This window comes from Carassius gibelio, chromosome A9 (genome assembly GCF_023724105.1).
Source record: "Carassius gibelio isolate Cgi1373 ecotype wild population from Czech Republic chromosome A9, carGib1.2-hapl.c, whole genome shotgun sequence".
Classification (NCBI taxonomy): Eukaryota; Metazoa; Chordata; class Actinopteri; order Cypriniformes; family Cyprinidae; genus Carassius; species Carassius gibelio.
This window is the reverse complement of record NC_068379.1, coordinates 26370567-26393149: the sequence shown is the minus strand read 5'-3', so window position 1 is coordinate 26393149 and position 22583 is coordinate 26370567. Positions and strand designations below refer to the sequence as shown.

At 37.6% G+C, this 22583-nt stretch overlaps 1 protein-coding gene across 2 annotated transcripts in view; it reads right to left on the bottom strand.

The window, feature by feature from the left end:
• LOC128020271 (protein TANC1-like) overlaps positions 1-22583 on the bottom strand; it is a 152915-nt gene that overhangs the window by 63380 nt on the left and 66952 nt on the right. For both annotated transcript variants that reach the window (XM_052607106.1, XM_052607107.1), the window contains 2 exons: positions 6522-6628; positions 2894-3065 (listed from right to left, as the gene is read on the bottom strand). In XM_052607106.1, the coding sequence (XP_052463066.1) occupies positions 2894-3065; positions 6522-6628 (279 nt within the window). The remainder of the gene's footprint in view (positions 1-2893; positions 3066-6521; positions 6629-22583) is intronic.

Here is a 22583-nt window from a genome sequence, read left to right as displayed (position 1 = left end):
TGATCATGTTCTCCAGCATGATTTCAGATGATCCAAAGAGCATCAACAACATCTGACCATCTCTACAAAGACACACGATCGAAGCACTCATTTACTTACAAATACAACGAGGGAACACAATGAAACTATCACATTTTTTAGGTTTGCGTTTACGTCCCTGATTTTTCCAGGCATTCTTAAAAGCCCAGGGTTTTCGTGTCTTCTTCATAGTTTAAATGTTTAAAAAAGTTCTTTCTGGGTTTAAATAAAAGAGAAGCAGCCAGATGTTGAATGCTAGTGTCAGATGTGCCGAGCTCACACGTGTCTCAGTGACTGCATCTAAACAGCTGTTCACAGCAGCATTACACTCTTTTCTTTTTCTTTCTGCAGATTCTTCACAAACTTTAAAGTAATGAGAGCATTCATCACATCCTAAGTGGACCAAACACGCTCCTCTACATCAAGGAAACATGTTCTCTGATGTAAACTATTTAACGGTAAAAGACTGTAAAAATGCTATTAACTGGTTAACGGTGAAAAACTGATTTCAGAACTTCAGAACTCAGTATATTAACATTAAATCAGCTGAATCAATAAATGTAAAACCAAAAATGCTGCTACTGTATTTTTTACAGTAAAATTCTGGCCATAAATTTTACTGCATTTTTTTTCAGCAAGTCTACTGCTTTCTCTCATCCTAAAACTCTGTGTAAAGAGCACATGCCACTGAAAACAGGCCTAATGCATCCAACACCAGCTGAACCCATTTCTGTGTAACCTCTTCACAAAACAGTTCTTGCAAGGATGGCCTTTACAAACAAATTACACAGAAATCCGTCATTTCTGCTTTTCAGTTATTGGGTGACACAGAAATGCAATATATATATATATATATATATATATATATATTAGTGGTGGGCCGTTATCGGCGTTAACAGGAGACTCTTATCGGGCGATAAAAAAAAAATATTGCCGTTAATCTATTCTCAAATTTGGGATGGGAGCTGGGTCTATACTAAGCAAGCTATGATGACTTTCACCTTGATATTTTAGTGCGAATGTATACCTAGCCGAATCTGTAGGATGCGAGAACGAGTCTTTAAACCAGTGTGTATGCCTACTGTGAGATTACCACATCAAACATGATGTGCCTTTTTCACACATACTCCGTCTGCAGTGCGTATGCAGTCCGTGTGTGTTTCGTATGTGGTGCAGAAGCAGCATGGACTCATACTCTTTGTGCTTTCACACAGGACGCGTTTGCAGTCGGAATCCATTTACATGGGTGCGTAAAAAAATATGCAACGCATACGCACTGCAGACGAAGTATGTGTGAAACAAACGTAAGGTTGTTTGCACCTTGTGCAATGTGGATTTAGTTTACAGCTTTCTCAAGCAGTTTGTAATGCATTTTGGAAACAGGAAACAGCCCCTGGTCTAATGCACCACCTAGCTTGTGAAACCCGTTCTAAAAGACTTACTTTTAGTCATTATTTTATTTGGGTAACACACATATTCTGAATGCCTTTGGCAGAATTCGAATGAGCCATTTTAATCTAGATTCATTCCAAGATTTCATTGAGATTAATCTAGATTAAAAAAATTAATCTATGCCCACCTCTAATATATATATATATATATATATATACACACACACACACATATTTTCCCTACTTTTTAAATTCATATTTTTTTAAATACTACCAAATACTACCATGATGCATACTTACATCTTTACTTTACAAAATGAAGTAAAAAAAATCTCACACATGTCTACAATATAGAATGTCTATAATTTACTGTATATTGTTGATTGTGTACAATTGTCTATTGTGAGAAATGTGTATATAGTTATTTATGTATATTGTTAATACATAACATTAATCTTGTTGCTTGTACTGCCGTGGCGCAGAGTCTCGTACCTAAGATTTTCACCATCATTACACATGTGTACACGATGTATGACAATAAAGAGATTTGAATGGATCTATTATTTTTTATTTCAGTTTTAGTTTTAAGTTAAATTAAATAAATATTTGTAATGTTGCCTTGGCACCTAGCAGCATTAAAAGTTTTTTTGATATATTTTTTTCAAGAAATGGAAACTTTGTTTATGGTTTCAGTTTCAGTTAACTATAACAGTCCTGGTCCGGATTGGATGATGGTCATTTAAAGGGTTCGTTCACTCTCAAGTCATCCTAGGTATGTATTACTTTCTTTTATAATTTTTTTTTAGATGAATCCAGTCGGAGTTATATTAAAAATAGTCTTTCAAGCTGTTTAATGACAGTCAGCAGGTGTTGCAGTGCATCAGTCCAAAAGAAGTGAAATAAAAAGTGTGACGCATGTGGAAACGCAGCGGAGAGATTATAACAAAACAACGATTAGCAATCAGAAGTACACAACGAGGATTTGTAAAGAAGAACGTCGGAGGATTTCGATATATAAACCAAGAGGAGACTGGTTTTCCTTTGCTCCTGTAAACAAACGTTGGTGTACAGCCGTTGGTGCAAGCTACATTAAAGTGATTATTATGATTTGAATACGGATATTTTTCTTACAAAAACACTACAGGAGGCCTTTGTTCACCCCATCAGAGCCGTGTGAGACACTTTTTTTTTATTAAGGATGGGCGCAGGATCTTTTTATCTAACTTCTTTTGGACTGATGCACTACAACACAGGCTGACTGCCATTAAACAGCTTGAATGACCATTGAACATTTTTAATATAACTCCAACTGGATTCGTTTGAAAGAAGAAAGTCATGTACACCTAGGATGACTTGAGGAGGAGTCATTTTTATGTTTGGGAGAACTAACCCTTCAACTAGGTTTTACAGTACTGAGTTCTTTCTCATTATTCTAATGAGGATTTGTGGGGAAGATGTTGATGTTGAGTGTGTGTGTGTCTCACCAATGATACCGCTGTCTTTGCTCTCGAGGGTGGAGCTGGGGCTGAGGAGGGTTCCACACACCGGACGGCCGCTGTTACTGTTTAAGGTGGAGCAGGGACTGTCCGTACACGGAGACGCTGTGCTGCTGGTCAGAGTGGAACATGGACTGATTCCCTGATTTATTACTGGACACTGTAGAGAGACAACCGAGAGACACGCAAGATAAAACTGTTACCTGGATTATATGACGAGGCAGAAGAGAGATGAGAGAGAGAAAAGGATTGTAACGCCAATGTTGAGTTTAATGCACCACAGCTAGAGTCTGATGTTTGTCTTCATAGAAATAAAACCCACCAGCAGAAATAAACGACTAATGAAGCAAGAAGCCTTGACATGTCACCAATACTTCATCAAATTACCCTTCACATGCCTCAAGCCAGATCTCTGTCTTTCTCTCCTCTCCACCTGTAGCTGGTGTGTGGTTGAGGAGAGACCCCTCATACGATTGGGAAGAGCTTTGGGTGTACAGCAATACACACACATACAGTGCTGCTATATAAATCCCTCATTCATTCATTCATTCATCATAGTGTTTGTGATCTCATTCGCCATCTTTGTCAGGGCATACTTGGTTTTACTGGCTTCATGCTTCTTCACCATATTCATAAGGAGTGTTGGGGAAAGATACTTTTAAAGTAATGTATTACAATCGGTGTTTGGAATAACGCAGTTTAAAAGAGCGGCGTTAGTTAAAGACGTAATTTTTTCAGTAACGGGGTAATCTAACTAATTACTTTTCCTGTCGTTATAACACCGTTAACATTACTGGACATTAAATGCGGTGCGTTACTATGCATTGAATTAATAAACTATGTAATCCGAACGCATCCCTGGCTCACACAGCGAGTGAGCAGGTGGGTTAATAACGAGATAAGTGATTATGATTGGCTAAGGCAGAGTCATGTGTTTCATGATAGCCAATCAGAGCCAGTGTTTTTACGCCAGCGGCGTCAGACACACACACACGAGATTCGCATCAGCAGCAGCAGCAGAGATGGCGAGGTGGCGAGTCAGGAGCAATCCGATGAAAAGTTGTCATTTTCAAGGTGGAGATATAAGCACTACTTCAAATTCATTGTGGTCAAAGGCAAGAACGTGCATGTAATGTGTACATGTAATGTGTGACACGCATCTACAAAGCTAGTGGCCAAAAACACTTTTCTTACAAAGATAATACTTGAAGTGCAGGATAAAACTCTTGCTGTCTGTTGACGTGAAATAAATATTGGAAGTTATGTACGAACACCTGTCTGTTCTACTCATTTCAACTGACTTGTGAAAACTGCTGCAAAAATAATAATATTAAAAAAATAAAATTTACTTTCCCTGGTAACGAGTTACTTTTATTATAGAGTAATTCAGTTACTAACTCAGTTACTTTTTGGAACAAGTAGTGAGTAACTATAACTAATTACTTTTTTAAAGTAACGTTCCCAACAGTGATTAAAATGTTGCGTTACTTCCTAAAAGAGAAACTATTTACGTTAGTTACTTTTTATGGTAACTAATGTGTTGTTACTTTTGCGTTACTCTTTCTCATCTGCCTTATGTTTATCAAAAGTAGAGCTGCATGATTACAAAAAAAAAACTTAATTGTCGATTATTCCCTTTTAGTAATTTTTGCTCATTAGTATAGTTGAACATTGAATAATTCCATTAAATAAAATGGAATGAAATACATAAAGGATATTTGTGTTATTTAACATGTTTGTGTCATGTCTTGCGCTTGCATTTTAAGGTTTTTATTCATTCGGAGGAATACTGAATCAGTTTTTGTGCGAGTGAGATGAGTGAATGAATGCATGTACAGTACAGTAACATGTACACACAGCGCACACCTCTGCACTCACTCCTGATTTCACTCAACATGAGGACAGGAGAGCTGTCAGTTAATACTTGGGAAACAGTAACTCAAAAAAGTATTTTTTTTTCTTTATATTAAAAAAGTAATGCATTACTTTACTAGCCACTTGAAAAAAGTAATCTGATTATGTAACTTGTGTTACTTGTAATGCATTACCCCCAACACTGTTCATGAGCTTGTCACTATTGCACTCGAAGTATTTGATAAGGCAGACGATAGCAATGTTGTTCGCAGACTCCGGTCCGTGTCTGCTTTCGGATGCTAGCAATTTATCGTTAGCAATTTCCTCATCGTTCAATCTTCCTGATCTCCTCTACTCTCCAGTCCACCACGCTGAAGCTGTATGTGGGGACAGGGACTGCTAAACTATTGATAGCATTGATCTTGTTCTTGGCATTGCACTTGTCCCTACAGTAAGTGCAATGTAGGGGCAAGTGCACGTCTTGATAATGTGCATTACTTGAGGTCATCCATGTAGAACAGATAGCTCATGATGTCATTGTTGTCGACTGCATATCTGTTAACTTGCCAGTTCAAATATTTATTCATTAATTATTATTATTATTATTATATTTAAATATAACACTGCTCCACTGTAATTAATTATATTAGTACTACTAAGTATTTCAGATTTTAAATGGTGATTATTTGAAATGTATTTTTTTTTATATTCTTTACTTTAATAAAAAATATCAACATTAAGAAATTTACTGACCCATCACATGACATGATTACACCACACTGATATTTACATTTTAATACCTGAATATAAAACTGCTGAACTGTTATTATTATTATTATTATTATTATTATTATTATTATTATTATTATTATTATTATTATTATTATTAATAATCCACATTTAAATATAAAATAATTCTACTGTTTATGATGATGATGATGATTATTATTATGCCAATAATTATGCATTTTTTTAAGCATTTTAGCTTTTAAATGTTAATTATTTTCTGACACCCAGACATAGAAATTTTTTACATATAGACCCACAAAAACATCAATTTCAATTTAGACTTTGAAAACATGTTCATCATAGAAGAGGTGCTTTCATTTTACTGTCTGGGTGAATTTATTTCTGAACACATTTTTGAATAACATAACAGGTCTAGACAAAATAAAATGAAACGGTCTGAATTAAGCAGATTGTTTCTATCCCTTTCTCTCAGACCCCAAACAGCAGCAGCCCCTCTGAGTCATCGCTGGACTGTGAGTCAGTCAAGGTCACAAAACCAGATGAAAGTTCAATTAAAACAAACTTCCAGACGGCAGCCTGATGAAACAGATTAAAGACCTTCACCGAATCCCACTGGAAGACGTCGTCCAAGAACACACGACGGAGATCATTACCAACTCTCAAAGACACACATTGTTGCTTCCCTCTTCATGCAATTCCCACAGACACTCAGAGCGACGAAGCATTATGATTTATTAAACAAAAGCATTTCAGATGAATGGCGTTCGGACCACAGCCTCATCAGCTTAATCATCTCATCATCTGAAACCCTGACAGAACTGAACTATTTCTGGAGCAGACCTCAAGTTTCTGATCATCGACTCGGGAATGACTTACTGTGGTCGCACACAGACACACTCCTCATCGTGTCTCACACTGACAGACGGCAAACACGCGGCTTTAATCCTTGAGGTTTTCTCCCGTCTGTCTCACCGTCTCGCTCTCTCACTCTAGCAGCGGTTTTGGAAAATACCTTTTTTTCATTCTTGTCGTCCATAGGTATGCGTGTGGAGCCCGGGATGCCTTCGCCCAGCAAGAACCCCAAGCGTGTCATCAACTCCTGAGCGGCGGGGGAGGGGCCTGAGAGAGAGAGAGAGAGAGAGAGAGAGAGAGAGAGAGAGAGAGAGAGAGAGAGACCTTACAGGATCTGCACAGATACGCACCAGCGACTGCAACACATTCATTCACAGCCATTGACTGGAACAAGCACACGATGGGAATCACAAGGATCATGATTCAGGACTCAAACTGACTCCATGTGCTCCTGACTACAATAGAATTGAATAGAGTAGTTTTTTTGTCATTGTTTTTGAAACAACGAAAGGCAGCACACAAGGTTTGGCATAATAAAAACAAAATAGATACAAATAGAGATATTAAATTAGAATAGAGATAATCCAGTAGCTAACAGTGCACTATAGTATATATACAATGGCTTGTACCAGAAAGAGTACTTTGTGCAAATAAACAATCTAGAGCTGTTATCAATATACATGTGTATACTAAATAATAAGAATATATATATATATATATATATATATATATATATATATATATATATATATATATATATATATATAATAGTACACTCACACCCTCTCTTACACACACACACACACACACACACACATATATACATACATATATATATATATATACATATATATATATATATATATATATATATATATATATATATATATATATATATATATATATATATATATATATATATATATATATATATATATATGTATATATATATATATATGTATATATGTATATATATTAGGGGTGTAACGATACGCGTATTCGTATTGAACCGTTCGGTACGACGCTTTCGGTTCGGTACGCGGTACGCATTATGTATACAGAACGGTTCGTTGGAGTAATTAATTATATTTGGAAAAAAAAAAAAAAAAAAAGAGAGAGATAGAAATATAATGATATGCGTTCAACAAGGTAGCCCAATAACCCAAACAACGTAACAGGCAACGCCCCTGACACTCCCGAAGAAGAAAAAAACACCATCTTATATGTTTATGTTAGGCTACTCAGCAGGCGCTCGCTCACTCAGTACGCGCTGAAGGCTCGTTGCAAAATAGCCAATGCATTTAACAGACTAGAAATGAGAAGATCCCCCAATAACCAACAGGTCTGGTGTTTGGGTGCACTTTGGATTCCCTTTAAGCTATAATGGTGATGGCAAGAGAGTGGTGGATAAATAAACAACGGTATGTCGCATCTGCAACATGACAGGGTACACCAGCGGGAATACAAAAAAAAAAAAAAAAAAAAAAAAAACACCAGCGGGAATATCTGGGATATATGCGTCAGTACTATCTGGGAAAAGACGAAAAAAAGGAGAAACATGCACGCAGCAAACTATCCCTGCAGCATTTAGAAACTATAGCTTACAGGGAATCCAACCCAAACACCAGACCTGTTGGTTATTTTAGGATCTTATATTTCTGGTCTGTTAAATGCATTAGACATTTTGCAACGAGCCTTCAGCGCGTGCTGAGTGAGCGAGCGCCTTAGGGGCAGTTCACATATCAGGCCTAAAAACGCATGGAAAACGCTAGTCGCGCCGCTTTCTCCTCCTTTCCAAAGCGCTCGGGCAGAAGCGCTCATGAGGTGTCTGTCGTTGCTAAGCAACAATGACACGCTCTCTCCATGAGACGCGGAAATTTCAGCGAAGGATAAATGGATTTGCAGCTCTAAAAATCGCTTGCAGTAGCTCTGCTACTAAATTTATTTCAAAATTGCAATCCATATACAACTACGATCAGCTGTTCCTTGATCTTGGCTGAGCTCTCAACCTTGTTACGGGAAAGGATGAAGCTGATTGGTTGGTTCTTGTCACATGACCCGCGGTGCGCTTGCGGCATTCTGAAAAGTTGAGATGTTTTTACATTTTGCTGTATCTAAAACGTATCGAACCGAACCGAACCGTGACATCAGTGTATCGTATCGAACCGAACCGTGAATTTTGTGAACCGTTACACCCCTAATATATATATATATATATATATATATATATATATATATATATATATATATATATATATATATATATATATATGTATGTATGTATGTATGTATGTATGTATGTATGTATGTATGTATGTATGTATGTATGTATGTATGTATGTATATATATATATATATATATATATATATATATATATATATATATATATATATATATATATATATAATTTCCTGACAAATAAAATAACATCCTATCATACAATTTCCAATACAATTACATTGAATGAGGCTGTGCACACAGAAGAGAAGCGAATCCGGTAACAGCATGTTGTTGGTGGGGAAGTCGTGGCCTAATGGTTAGAGGGTTGGACTCCCAATCGAAGGGTTGTGAGTTCTAGTCTCGGGCCGGACGGAATTGTGGGTGGGGGGAGTGTATGAACAGCTCTCTCCACCTTCAATATCACGACTTAGGTGCCCTTGAGCAAGGCATCGAACCCCCAACTGCTCCCCAGGCGCCGCAGCATAAATGGCTGCCCACTGCTCTGGGTGTGTGTTCACAGTGTGTGTGTGTGTTCACTGCTCTGTGTGTGTGCATTTCAGATGGGTTAAATGCAGAGCACAAATTCTGAGTATGGGTTACCATACTTGGCTGAATGTCACTTCACTTTCACTTTGTCATTTTGTGAAGCCAAAATCTGCACGTTTGTAAGAAACAAATCCATCATTAATTAAAGAGCCACACAGATGGGAAATCAAAAATGACCTGTATTACAGTGTATGATGTAGCTGTCCATCAGTGTAAACAATGTGCAAATAATTAAACCAAAAAGTACACGATTTATAAAGTTATTGGCTTCTAAAGTAAGGAGTCGACTCTGAATCGCTGAAACAAGTCGTTATAGATTTCAAATCTTTTGCCCATCTCTATGTACGTCACTAGGAGCACTTTGCATAATAATCTCCGCCTACCGTCTTGAGAGAAACAACTCTGACCTGCCCCACCCCCCCAACCCAACAACAAAACAAAACAGCGCAAAGAAATTAAAGATAGAAGTGTCTATAGAGAGTTTATGAGCAAATAATGACTAAAATGTCAGTCTCTTCCTCAAACAACTCACATGACCTAGAAAAATAAACACTGTAGCACAGAAAAAGATAAAATGCATGTATGAAGATAAAAAAAAAAAATGAACATGAGGGTGAGTAAATAGACAAAATTTTCAATGCCAGCGAACTATTTCTTCAGTCTGTATGGAGTGAATGCAGGTATGAATATGTGATCATGGGAACGAACAGATGAAGGGGTTTGTTATTAATTTCCATTTTCTCATTACTCTTTCATCTCTCTCATCTCAGTGCCACACATATTAATAACAAGCATTCCTGCTCACAGAAAACTCTCTCTCAGCACACAAGTCTGGAGCTAGAACAGCCTCAAAGTACATGTTTTAAAGTTTGATTCCTAAACCTGAAAGCTAATTCACATTCACAAACAAAAGCTAACTTTTATTTATTTAACTCGCATCTGATTTGCTAAAGAGAATGTTTAAAAAACACAAACTTGTAAATCTGTGCCTGGCAAGAAAGTCAGCAAATACACACGTAAATTTGCAGGCATCAACGATTCAACAATTCAAAATACAAACATTCAGAAATATGCATACATACTTGGATATTCATGAATAGTTGTGGCATTTGAGAATCCTATTTGTGGTATTTTGTTAATATGAATAAGGTTTTGAGTTATATGCAAATATCTAAACGTTTTATACATCACTCATAACCGCACAAGAACACACGTCTCCATTATTGATCTGAGCCTCTGCTGCAGGATTTACCCAGAGATCCACAAACACCACCACACACAATACAACAGCCATGCTGAGCTATTTCTGGAAAAACACCCCTTTAGGACATCATGGCCTGAGATTCATTTCACAAAACACAAGGTATTTCAGTTCTTTAGATGCCTTGAATGGGGAGATACTTGTGATACTAAGGCCTGGGACAACACTAGACAACTTCTAATTGTTAAAAAACTTTGGGTGACCAGAGACATAATCATCTGAATGCACACAGAGAGCATCCTGTTGATTGTAGGAATGGTTTTTACAGTGACATGAGATCTCACAGAGACTCGCTAGATCAAACGGGATTTAAGAAGAAAAACACACAGAGGACAATCGACATTGTTGTCAGATGGCTCTCCTGGCGCTCGTTCTGTACAGTGAAAAACAAAGGAGTAAAAATAAGAATATCTGTGATATTCTCTCAATACTCCACTGCCAAGTTTCAGCTACAGAAGCATGCAACATCAGATCACATCAGAGTCAGCCCCACAAGATGTGAGATGTGGGAACATCTCTTGGGATCATGAAGGGTCTGATGTGGTCAGGACCATTCAAATAATGTTAAATCATGACATCACTCAATTGAGGATATTTTGGACAAAAGGTTGATTGTGACAATCCTCGATTATCCAAAACATGCAACATTTATAATCATTAGCTGATTAAATCTAAGTCAATTGGCTGTGTTATCGTGAAAATAATCTTAGCGTAAAGAAAAGGTTGAAAAAAAAAAGTTTATCAAATCTAATTGAAAGATAAAACCACAACCACAATGATTTCAGTCATTTATAGTTATATTAACATAACTAAACTACTGTCCAAAAGTCTGGGATAAGTTATTTTTAAATTATTATAGTTATTAAATTTTTTTTAAAGAAAGAAATTAATATTTTTATTCAGCAAGGATGAATTAAACTTATCAAACGTAACAGTAAAGATATTTATAATTTTAAAAAAGTTTTATATTTCTAATAAATGTTTTTTTTTTTTTTTCAAAGAATCCTGGAAAACAAAATGTATCATGGTTTCCACAAAAATATGAAGCAGCAAAACTGTTTCCAACACTGGTAATAATCAGAATGTTTTTCTTTAGCAGCAAATCGGCATATAAGAATGATTTCTGAAGATCATGTGACACTGAATACTGGAGTAATGATGCTGAAAACACAGCTTTGATTACAGGAATACATTTTTACATAATTTTTTATCAATTAAATGCAGCCTTGGTCATTCGGAAATCCTACCGACCCCAAACGTATGAACTGTGGTGAAAGTCAATGGGATTTTTCAGTCATGTTTCCATTCATCTTCACAAATCTTACTAAAGGATCAACAAAAACCAATTATAATCAGTCAGGGTTTTTTTTTTTTTTTTAAATGACTAAACAATAAACAATAGTAGTGCTTGTCATAGTGTGGTTTGGTGATGCTGACCGTCAGTAAGTGGTTGAGGAGCACAATTACTTCCACAGATGTCATCTTGACATTCAAAACCAACACTCAAGCCAACATCCCTCTCCAACATGTATCCATGTCTCTTCACCTCCGTCTGCTTTCATTCATGCTTGAGCATTGATTGGGCTCATTTACATGCTCCCCAAAACCGCAGCTGAGCGCCAGGGGAAATTTCAGCACCACTCTCGCCTTCCAGAGAAGAGCTCGCTCCTCGTTCATTCAGGCAAAACATCTGTTACTGTGAATGCCAGTGTCACAGCAACAAGCTGTTAACAGGTGCCCTTTCCACTGCCCGCGGCGGCCCACACCCAATATCCCAGGAGACTACCATCTTCAGAAACTCATGTGCTTTTCTTCACTTGTTAGCTGTGAGGTCTTACAACGACATTTAGTTCATATATCCAATTTCTAAGTTGATTTCTGCTGGGTAATATACATAAAAATGCATACCAAACATTTCATGCATAGATTTTGTCATTTTGCAGTTGCTTTTATCCAAAGCAATTTACAGTTGGAGGATACATAAAGCAATTTTTCTTAAAGAGGCAAACAAACAGACACAGGAAGTAGTTGTAGTTTTAGAAATATAATTAAATAAGTACAAGCTAGAAAAATAACTAAAGGTTTTTTTAATTTTTATTTTTTTATGATGAAGCCAAGTAGTTTCGAAAGAGATGAGTTTTCAACTTGAAAATTGTCAGTGATTCATCATTCCGGATAGGGGTGGGAAGATCATTCTACCAGCCAGGAATGTTGAATGAAAATGTTCTGGAAAGTGATTTTGAGCCTCTCTCTGTGATGGTACCATGAGGCGTCGCTCACTAGCGGATCTCAGACTTCTGGAGGGGATGTAGATTCGTAATAATGAGTGGAAGTAGGTGGGTTCTGATCCTGTGGCTGTTCTATATGCAAGCATCGGTGGCTTGAACTTGTTGCGAGCCACAAACTGGTAGCAATTGCAAAGAGATAGAGAGGTGTGTAACATGGGTTCATTGAAGACCATAAGTGCCACTGCATTCTGAATCATTTGCAGAGGTTTGATTTTGCTTGATAAACGTCCAGCCAGAAGAGCATTGCAGAAGTCCAGTCTAGAAATGGCAAGGAACTGGAGAAGTTGTTGTGCAGCCTGCTTTGATAGAAAGGGCCTGATCCTTCTGATGTTGTGCAATGTAAACCTGCAAGATCACAAGATTTCTGACTGAAGTTGATGGGGAAATTGTAGAAGAGCCTAGCTGGATGGAGAAATCGTACTGTAGAGTTGGAGTGGCAGGGAAGACAAGAAGCTCAGTCTTTGCCAGGTTGAGCTGTTAGTGATATTCTTTCATTCATACCGAGATGTCCGCCAGGCAGTCTGAGATCCGTGCAGCTAACGTTGGATCATCTGGTTGAAATGAAAGATAGAGCTGCGAGTCATCAGCATAGCAATGGTAGGAGAATCCATGTGCCTATATGATGGGACCCAGTGATGCTGCATATACGGAGAAGAGGAGGGGTCCAAGAACTGATCCCTGAGGGACCCCAGTGATAAGTTGATGTGCTTTGGACACCTCCCCTCCTCAAGCCACCCTGAAAGATCTATCAGTAAAAAAGGATTCAAAGAAGCGAGGTGGAATCCCTGTGATGCCCAGTGATGAGAGGGCAGACAGGAGGATTTGATGATTGACAGTGTCAAAAGCAGTAGATAGATCCAGCAGAATAAGAACTGATGATTTGGAATCAGCTTTTGCAATCCGCAGGGCTTCTGTGACTGACAGCAGCGCAGCCTCCATTGAATGGCCCCTCCTGAAACCTGACTGGATAGAATCCAGTTTGTTGTTCTGTCAAAGAAACAATGATTTCTGGTTGAAAACAACTTTTTCGAGGGATTTCACTATGAATGGTAGGAGAGAAACAGGTCTGTAGCAGTCTGTAACAGTTTTACTGAATTACTGTAATGTAAGCCAATTCACATATTAAAGTCATGTTTTTCACTAAACTGACACAAGGAAGAATCATATTTAACCGTTTTCAATAATATATACGATAAAACAATATAACAAATAAAACAGCAATGTTTACTGAAATATCCATGACAATTAAAATGATGGTTTAAATGAATCAGTGAATCAGAGTTTTGAATCAATTAATTGAAGTGGACACATTGAACTGATTGAAGGAAGTAATTCAAGCTTAAAAAAAAAATATTCTCAAATATAATCTGTATATTTGACATATAGTGCATCTGGATACTGTAGTTTGAATATTTTTTTCTAAAAATAAAGTGACAAAAAAAAATATTTTCTACATTATACAAATATAATACGAAACCATATATAGTGCATCTAGCATACAGTTGATTGAATACATTAGGGAAAAATTTTAATAAATTAATTAATTAAATATTTTGAAATATTGCATATAAATATAAAAAAAATTGTATTAGATATAAAAATATAGGAAATAAGAAAAACATCACATTTAGAAAAAGTGTTCTGAAACTAAATAACAGTTTGGCCTTTCAAGTTTAAAAAAATTTAGACCAAATTCTTCGTAAAACACAGTTGTTTGAATTGGTTGCGATCTTATTACTAATGGACTAATGGTGTTTGATGTGGATTAATGAAGCTCTACAGAGCACAGCTTCACTTCCAGGCAGAAGCCCACAAACAACTGCTAGTAATCATGAGAGAAGAAGCAGGATAATCTATCAGAAACCTTTGAACACGGAGGTCTGAAGCAGCTAACATTTACATCTTAAGGAGCATTTGCTGCCGCCATGATGGAGTGGCTAAAATCTTCATGACATCATGAGCACTGAAGAAGCTTTTTCTGTCTCTCTTTTACAGCGGCTAACCTGATTAGGTCTGCAGTGCTGACTTGGTTTAATTTCCACCCATGTGACACCACTCTGTCTGTCTCTCTGAGATTCCTTTGGGCTGATGGCAAGACAGGCAGAGCCGTGCTGGGTGTGGCAGAAACAGGAGAGAGAGAGATGGTAAAAAAGTCAGTATATACACCTCACTCGACCAGAAAACCACAGCAATTTTCTGACACTAAACAGAAAATGAAATGAGCTGCCATCAGACCTAAATACTACACACGCTTAAAAATAAAAGACACGGATGCAGTTTCTCATTTCTAAACTTCTTTAAACACATCAAATATTATCATAGCCTATCAACAAAGTCTGGCCCACAATGTTTTAGTTTTACATGCCATTTAGGATCAGGTTTATCTAAAAGAGATGAAACCCCAGTAGACTGAACAAAAATCTGCTGTAGGATTTACTTTGAAGCCACTTTCATTCAGTTAATTTTAAAAACAATTACAAACTTTTTAACTTTGAATCACGATGAGCCTCTTTACGCTTTTGTGGGATTGAGAAAGTAACATTGCCACCTAGAGGTGGAGACATTGAATTACTTCTACAGAGACGCGAATTGTTTTGGATTTATTGTTTTGGGGTGTAATGGCATCTGCTGGTGTTGGTCCATTGAGTTTTTTGAAAACCAAAGTCACTGCACCCATTTACCAAGAAATCTTGGAGCACTTCATGCTTCCTTCTGCTGACCAGCATTTTGAAGATGCTGATTTCATTTTCCAGCAGTCTATTGTTCGTTATCTGGCTCGGCTCGGTGTTCATCACAGCAGTTCAGTCAGTGTACTGTTTGCGTACATGAATTACTCCGGGATATTGGTTTGTTTGAACTCAGAGGGAGTGTCAGCCACATTAAAAAAGTGAACAGCTTAAGTCATTTGTGGATTAATGCGTATTAGAGATCTGAATCGTTTAAAACGATTCAGTTTGATTTGGTGAACTGAATGATTCGTTCGCGAACCGGATATCCAGCTGCTTTGATTTGAACTCTCTCTCACACAGACACGGAAGAGAAGACAATGCTGAATAAAGTCGTCCTTTTTGCTATTTTTGGACCAAAATGTATTTCTGATGCTTCAAAAAATTTGAAGCCCTCTGATGTCACATGGACTACTTTGATGTTGTTTTTCTTACCTTTCTGGACATGGACAGTAGACCGTACACAGCTTCAATGGAGGGACTGAGAGCTCTCGGACTAAACCTAAAATATCTTAAACTGTGTTCTGAAGATAAAAGGAGGCCTTACATGTTTGGAACAGCATAAGGGTGAGTTATTAATGACATAATTTTCATTTATGGGCGAACTAACCCTTTAAATGTGAGCCTAAATCATCACAATTAAAAGAACCTACCTTCAGTCTGTGTGCACTGAATTTATTTAATACACGAGTTTCCTAATTTGATTTGAATTAATGAACTTTTTCACCACATTCTAATTCATTGAGAAGCACCTGTGTTGTGTGTTGTGTTGTGTGTGTGTATGTGTGTGTGTGTGTGTTAGAGGTGCGCATAGATAATTTTTTTAAATCTAGATTTATTTTACTGTGATCTTCAAATTAATCTAGATTAAAATGGCTCATTTGAATTGTGCCAAAGGCATTCAGAATATGTGTGTTACCCAAATAAAATTGACAAACAGTAAGTCTTTGAGAAGGGGTTTATCAAGCTAGGTGGTGCGTTAGAAAAGGGGCTCATCTCCTGTTTCCAAAATGCATCACAAAGTGCTTGAAAAAGCTGTAAACTAATTCCACATTGCACAAGGTGCAAACAACATTACGCCTGTTTCACTCCAATGTTTACGTTTTTTATAAAGTTTGTAGGTGTCAAGGTAAAGAAACTGAATAATTAAATGTAAAATAGCACTGGATAGTCTTCAATGTAAAAATGAAATATACAATCAAACCTACATTTATTCAGACACCTTCAACATTTCTCACATTATTACAGTTTTGCTATATATATCAAAAATTATATCTGGTTTCTGAATAATTTTTGGTTTGATTGTTAAAACTACAAAGAAATTCAGTCAAGAGCAGTGAGTGATTTTCATTTTCTTGGATTAATATTACAGGAGCAAGTCGCTAAATTAGACGCGGTCACTTTAAGAGACGATGAATGCATCCAATATAATACACATCCCATTTTTCCTCAACTGTTTACTTTCACTTCAGAAATAACAGAGTTTTTTCGAGCATAATTTCCAAGGTGGATATTTTGACATATTTTGTATGTATTTGTCGGCACAAGAGCAAACATAATCAAATTCGATGTTCTAGTGTTTTGAGACGCCTTTCTCTACGTGAGCCCTGAACACCAGAAAACCGCGGTGTTGAATTGGGCTCTTTCACATCTTTTTGTTTGTTCAAACTGCGATTTGCATTTGTTCGTTCGGGTGCAGGAGGGACTTCGAGGAGAACTTCGCAGAAGAGAGGTCGGTTCAGTGTCGCTGTCCGTGATACGCGGCTCTCTCTCTCGCTTTTCCGTGTCTTGTGTTTGGATGCTTTAATGTTTAAATCGACAAGCGGTACGGCTTAACAACACGTGAGAAAGATAAGCTTTCGTGACGATGCGCAGCAGTGGCCCGTCAACTGTCCTGAGCATCTTTTTAGGCTGTCCTCAGCGAGTCAGTTATATAAAATATTAAGGTGAAAGTCATCAGAGCTTGCTATATATATATATATATATATATATATATATATATATATATATATATATATATATATAGTACATGTATATGTATAGCCCTTGTCATATGCATATTGGGTAAATGTCTCTTAATTTGTCAAAAATTGTGAGCAGTTCTGTGAATGGACTGTGGGTGGTCTGGGACGAGCCGCCTAAAACTGAGACACAGTCTAAACATCACTACTCCATATTCTAAACAACTGACACTCATACACCAAATTTACTTTGAAAGGCCATATGAAGAACACACCTGGCCATTACTGTACAGGGTGAAACACATTCAGGATTTACTGGAGGAACATTCACTCATCATTTACTCACCTTGTGTCATTAAGGAGTGCACTTATTTTTCAATAGTGACACAAAAAAAGCTTTTCTATAAAATAAAATTTAATGAGGATGCTGTCAAGCTACATAATGGCAAAAAAATCCATTAAAGCAGTCCATATGAAAAATAATCAGGTTTGCAACAACATTAAATGATGCCAAATCTAATTTTAAGAGAACTATTTCTTTAATACTCTCTGTTTGCTCCTGGGGACCCGCTGTAAAATGCTTTCATCAGACAGATGTATTAATATACAAACATCTTCATAAAACAGGACTATTTCTTAACGTTATTAACACAGAGTAGCCCATAAAACTAAGCACACAAGAGCCATGAACAAACCACATGTTTAACCTACCGCAGGCCCCTGGAGCATTTCGGGACGGGGCTAAAAATAGTATATTGTGCAGCAGAGAAAGCAAAGCGTGAGCAGGTACCAGTCATGGCCTCGGGGAATGTGACAGTCAATGACATCACACATGTCCACCGGCCCGCAGGCAAACAAGGACCTAATTTATCCACATCAGATTTATATGAATGTATTATAGGGAGGACTGGTGGAGGACATACAGTATAAAGATTCAAATGCAACTCTCTTACTCAAACATCACTTGTGTTGGGTTTTTTTTAACACAGTATCCCATTGTCATAAATCACTTGCATACACTGTGCATAACTTGATCACAGTGTCTCCACACAGTTTCATTCACACATTCTTCCTCTCTGACCATTTTAAGAAGGCAGTGCCGTTAAAGGGTTAGTTCACCCAAAATTCAACCAAAATTTTAATTGGCCCATTATTTACTCGCCCTCAAGTCATCCTAGGCGTGTATGACTTTCTTCTTTCAGATGAATTCAATCAGAGTTATATTAAAAATGTACTTTGATCTTACAAGCTGTTTAATTACAGTCAGCTGGTGATGCAATCCATCAGTCCAAAAGACATGAAATAAAGCAGATGCATCCATAATAAAAGTTGCCTCACACGGCTCTGGGGGGTGGATAAAGACCTCCTGTAACAAATCGATGCGTTTTTGTACGAAAAATATCCATATTCAAAACGTAATAATCACTTTAATGTAGCTTGCTCCAACAGCTGTACACTGAAGTAGCTCTGGGAGGATGAAGTAAGATGTCAGCATTGGGGAGTCTTGTGAAAACCAATGCTTGTTCATAGGAGCAAAGGAAAAACATCAGTCTCTTCTTGGCTTCTGGCCCAGCAACATGCAAATTGATTAACCTGACAGACTGAACAGAAAAATCTCTTGAATGTTGACAGTCTCATGCTTTTGTCATAAAATAAATCACTGCATTGTGCTAAATAAGTCCATTAACTATAATTGATAATGTAGTGTTATTATTTGTATTTTCTTGTAGTTTTTTCTGCGGTCTGTGACAAATTAGAACAGATCTGAACCTATTTTTGGGTCACGACTAACCAGTTAAGAATCAATGAACTAAAGAATTAAAGCAGTAGAAGTTTTTGATTATGTCTGGGGCTGCTCATTATGAAAATCCTCACGTTTATGACACATTTCAGCACGGAAATGGTTTCAAACAGCCCTGAAACACAGAGAGCTTCATAACCTTCTGAAGCTCTTACATAAATATTACATCATCTGAAGGCCATTGTCAGATTTTAACAGGACTTTTCAAGAAAACGAACACAGTCTACCTGCGGGACAGGAGTTTGAATGATAAACTTTGTTCTGAAGCACCGCATGAAGCCTTGGAGGTTTCAGTTCAAGATCTTAAGAGGCAATCTCAACTTTGTAAACAATTTTTATGCCCTTCATTGGATTGTTTTTGATGGTGTACCTCTCAAAGTGAATCTTCTTCTCAGAAGCTCTTCAGACGCAAGAGCAGACCACACAAGAGACACAATTACTGAGCTGAAATTAAGTTTCAGCACAGATATGAAGAAATCAAAGTGACCCAAACTTTTTTTTTGGATAGCCATGACAAGACCGCATCTGCGCTATTTTCTGCCTCGAGATGCAGGTCAAGGAAACCTGTAAATGTTTGTGTATCATCAAACACACAAAACCTTGTATGAACTACAGTTCATCATTCAAAAACAAGAGGATTAGGAAATTACTAGAATATTAAAATAAAATAAAAACAGTTAAAAACCCTTGAATGCCCTTGAAGTGACAGACAGACAGTAGGGGTGGAACTGTACACCAATGACATGGTTCGGTATGTATCTCGGTTCAGGGGTCATAGTTCAATACGATTTTGGTACAACGGGAAAAAAAAATCTACTGTGCTTGCTTTTAATTTGTTTTGAACAGACAGTGGTACAAATGACTATATTTTCAACCTCGATGTGAAAATAAATAAAAATATTACATTAAGTTAAATATATAAAATCTGCAGTACATACATGCAAGGAATACATTTATGAAATATATTTGATTTCGTTTACAGATAAATAAGGGAAAAAAACTATATAGCCTATATATGCTCCGTTTCAGTAAATTTTTGTGACAGGCTTAATTTGTTCACAGAAAGGAAACTCAAATGGAAGAAAGCAACATCCTGTTTGTTTTCTTTATTTTACAAAAGCACAATGATTTGTTTTCTTTGTGAGTGTACACAACTACAAGCAGAGCTTTATACAGTAATGCATTATTAATAAGACAATACGGGCCCTATTTTAACGATCTGAAACGCAAGTGTCAAAGCGCGAAGCGCAAGTAACTTTGTGGGCGGGTTTCGGCGCTGTTGCTATTTTCCCGGCGGGATAAATGGCTCTTGCGCCCGGCGCAAATCTAAAATGGGTTGGTCTGAAGTAGCTTCATTATTCATAGGTGTGGTTTGGGCGTAACGTGAAATAAACCAATCAGAGCGTCATCCAACATTCCCTTTAAAAGCAGGTGCGCAAGTTCCATTATGGATTGCTATCATTATGGCGTATTTACCAGGCGCACGCCAGGAGCGGTTCACAGCCGAGGAGACTGATGTTCTTGTAAGGGCAGTGAAAGACAGAGAAGTTGTGTTGTATGGGGATGGGAGAAACCCACCCAAAATAGCGTCGGTTAAACAGGCGTGGGAGGAAATAGCCACAATTGTTTCATCGATTTTTTTTTCCTGGTTCCTGACGGACAAACCAATTTGTCAGATGTCCTTATATACATATATGACCTCAAACATGTCTGATCCTTAATTACTACAATTAGCCTGAATAATTTGTAAGCTAGATTTATGCCTATTTTTTCACATCTACGTGGCACACCACAATGATTTCCGTCATCTCATGTGTTAATATTTTTTAGTGTAACAGTTTATGATTTGCAAAAATAACTGTTGCATCTGTGTAGATTACATGAGCAAAGTGTATGCGCGTTGTGCACGCTATACATTATGGTCAAGCATGCGCCCTTAAAATAGCATAAGGAACAACGCGCAACGCGCCACTGACTTTAGACTAGGTTTTTTCTGGTCAGTGGCGCAATTGTTTAATGGAACAGCAAAATAGCACCAGGGATTGTTTGCGCCGGAACACGCCTCCTTTTTTGCGCTGAACCGCCCAGGGAGCGCAAGTTCATTCACTAGTTTAGCGACGTGCTTCTGTGGAGGGAAAAGCGCGCTTTGCGCAGGTGCAAAATAGGAATGACACATGCGTCGGTGTACAAAGTCAATTGCGCTGGGTGCAAGATAGGGCCCTACGTGTTTAAAGTGGATCGTGCTGGTATAAGAAAACAATTGAAGTGATCGCGCCAGTGTGCACACACACACAAAACACACCAGTTCCAGCATTGCTAACTTGACAGCGCAGTTGTTACTTTATCAAAATAAAATACAGTGAACCAAACATCAGCACGCCTGCCTCTGTGTCTCCATTGGAACTGAAGTACAAGGCCTACAATTAACATAATAAATAATAGTTAACAGCGTCGCATTGCTGCAGGCACTTCTGGATTAGGGGTGGATTGTGTATATTCTTTGTAAGGCCTCATGCATCGAACAGAGAGTCTGTACCGTGATGGTTCGGTATGAATAGATGTATCGTTCCACCCCTAATAGATAGACAGGTAGACGGATGGGCGGATGGAAAGATCCGACATCTAAAACATCAGACATCAGATACATAAAACAATCATCACAAACATGGGAACTCCACAGGGCTGCGTACTGAGCCCCATGCTCTGCACACTTTTCACCAACGACTGTGTAGCCTCCCACAATAACATCAGTATCATCAAATTTGCTAAAGATACGACTGATATCAAAACGAGATGAGGCAGGATATAGAAAGAAGTGGCTGTTATCCATAGCCTCTTCCCCCCAATACAGTAAAATGATATATAGTTTGCGCTTTCTCGTTCCTCTTGCTCTTAAGTGAATGCGAGGCGTCCGGTATGTGCAAATTGTCCTACAGTCATTTTTAGAAGGTGGATGATGCTTTTTCCAAGTTTTTTTTTTTTTTTTCTGTCATGTTTGGATGTTATATACAGGTAATACAGCTGGTTAAGAACAAAAGCTGAGCCCGTCTTCATTACAGGCTGCAAAGCAACAAAATCTAATTATTTGAAAGGGGTTGATTATTTTCTATACACACTGTATGCATGGTAAATATCTTCCATCTGCAGAAATCTCCAGTTAGCCGCTGGATATACATAAATTGACTCTGAAATAACTCTGCGGTTTAAATAATGTCATGACCGAAGGGCAAAAACCAAAGCAACATCCTCACCCTTAAGAGAGATTTACAGGCCATCAAAGCCCGACAGGACATGTGTGAGATCTGCTGGAGTGTTTACAGAATGTGTGTGTGAAAGCTGCTCTCATTAAGAGCTGAACTCACTCACACACACACTGAGAGAGCTGTAATGCACACTTGATGAATGCAGACCTTTCCAC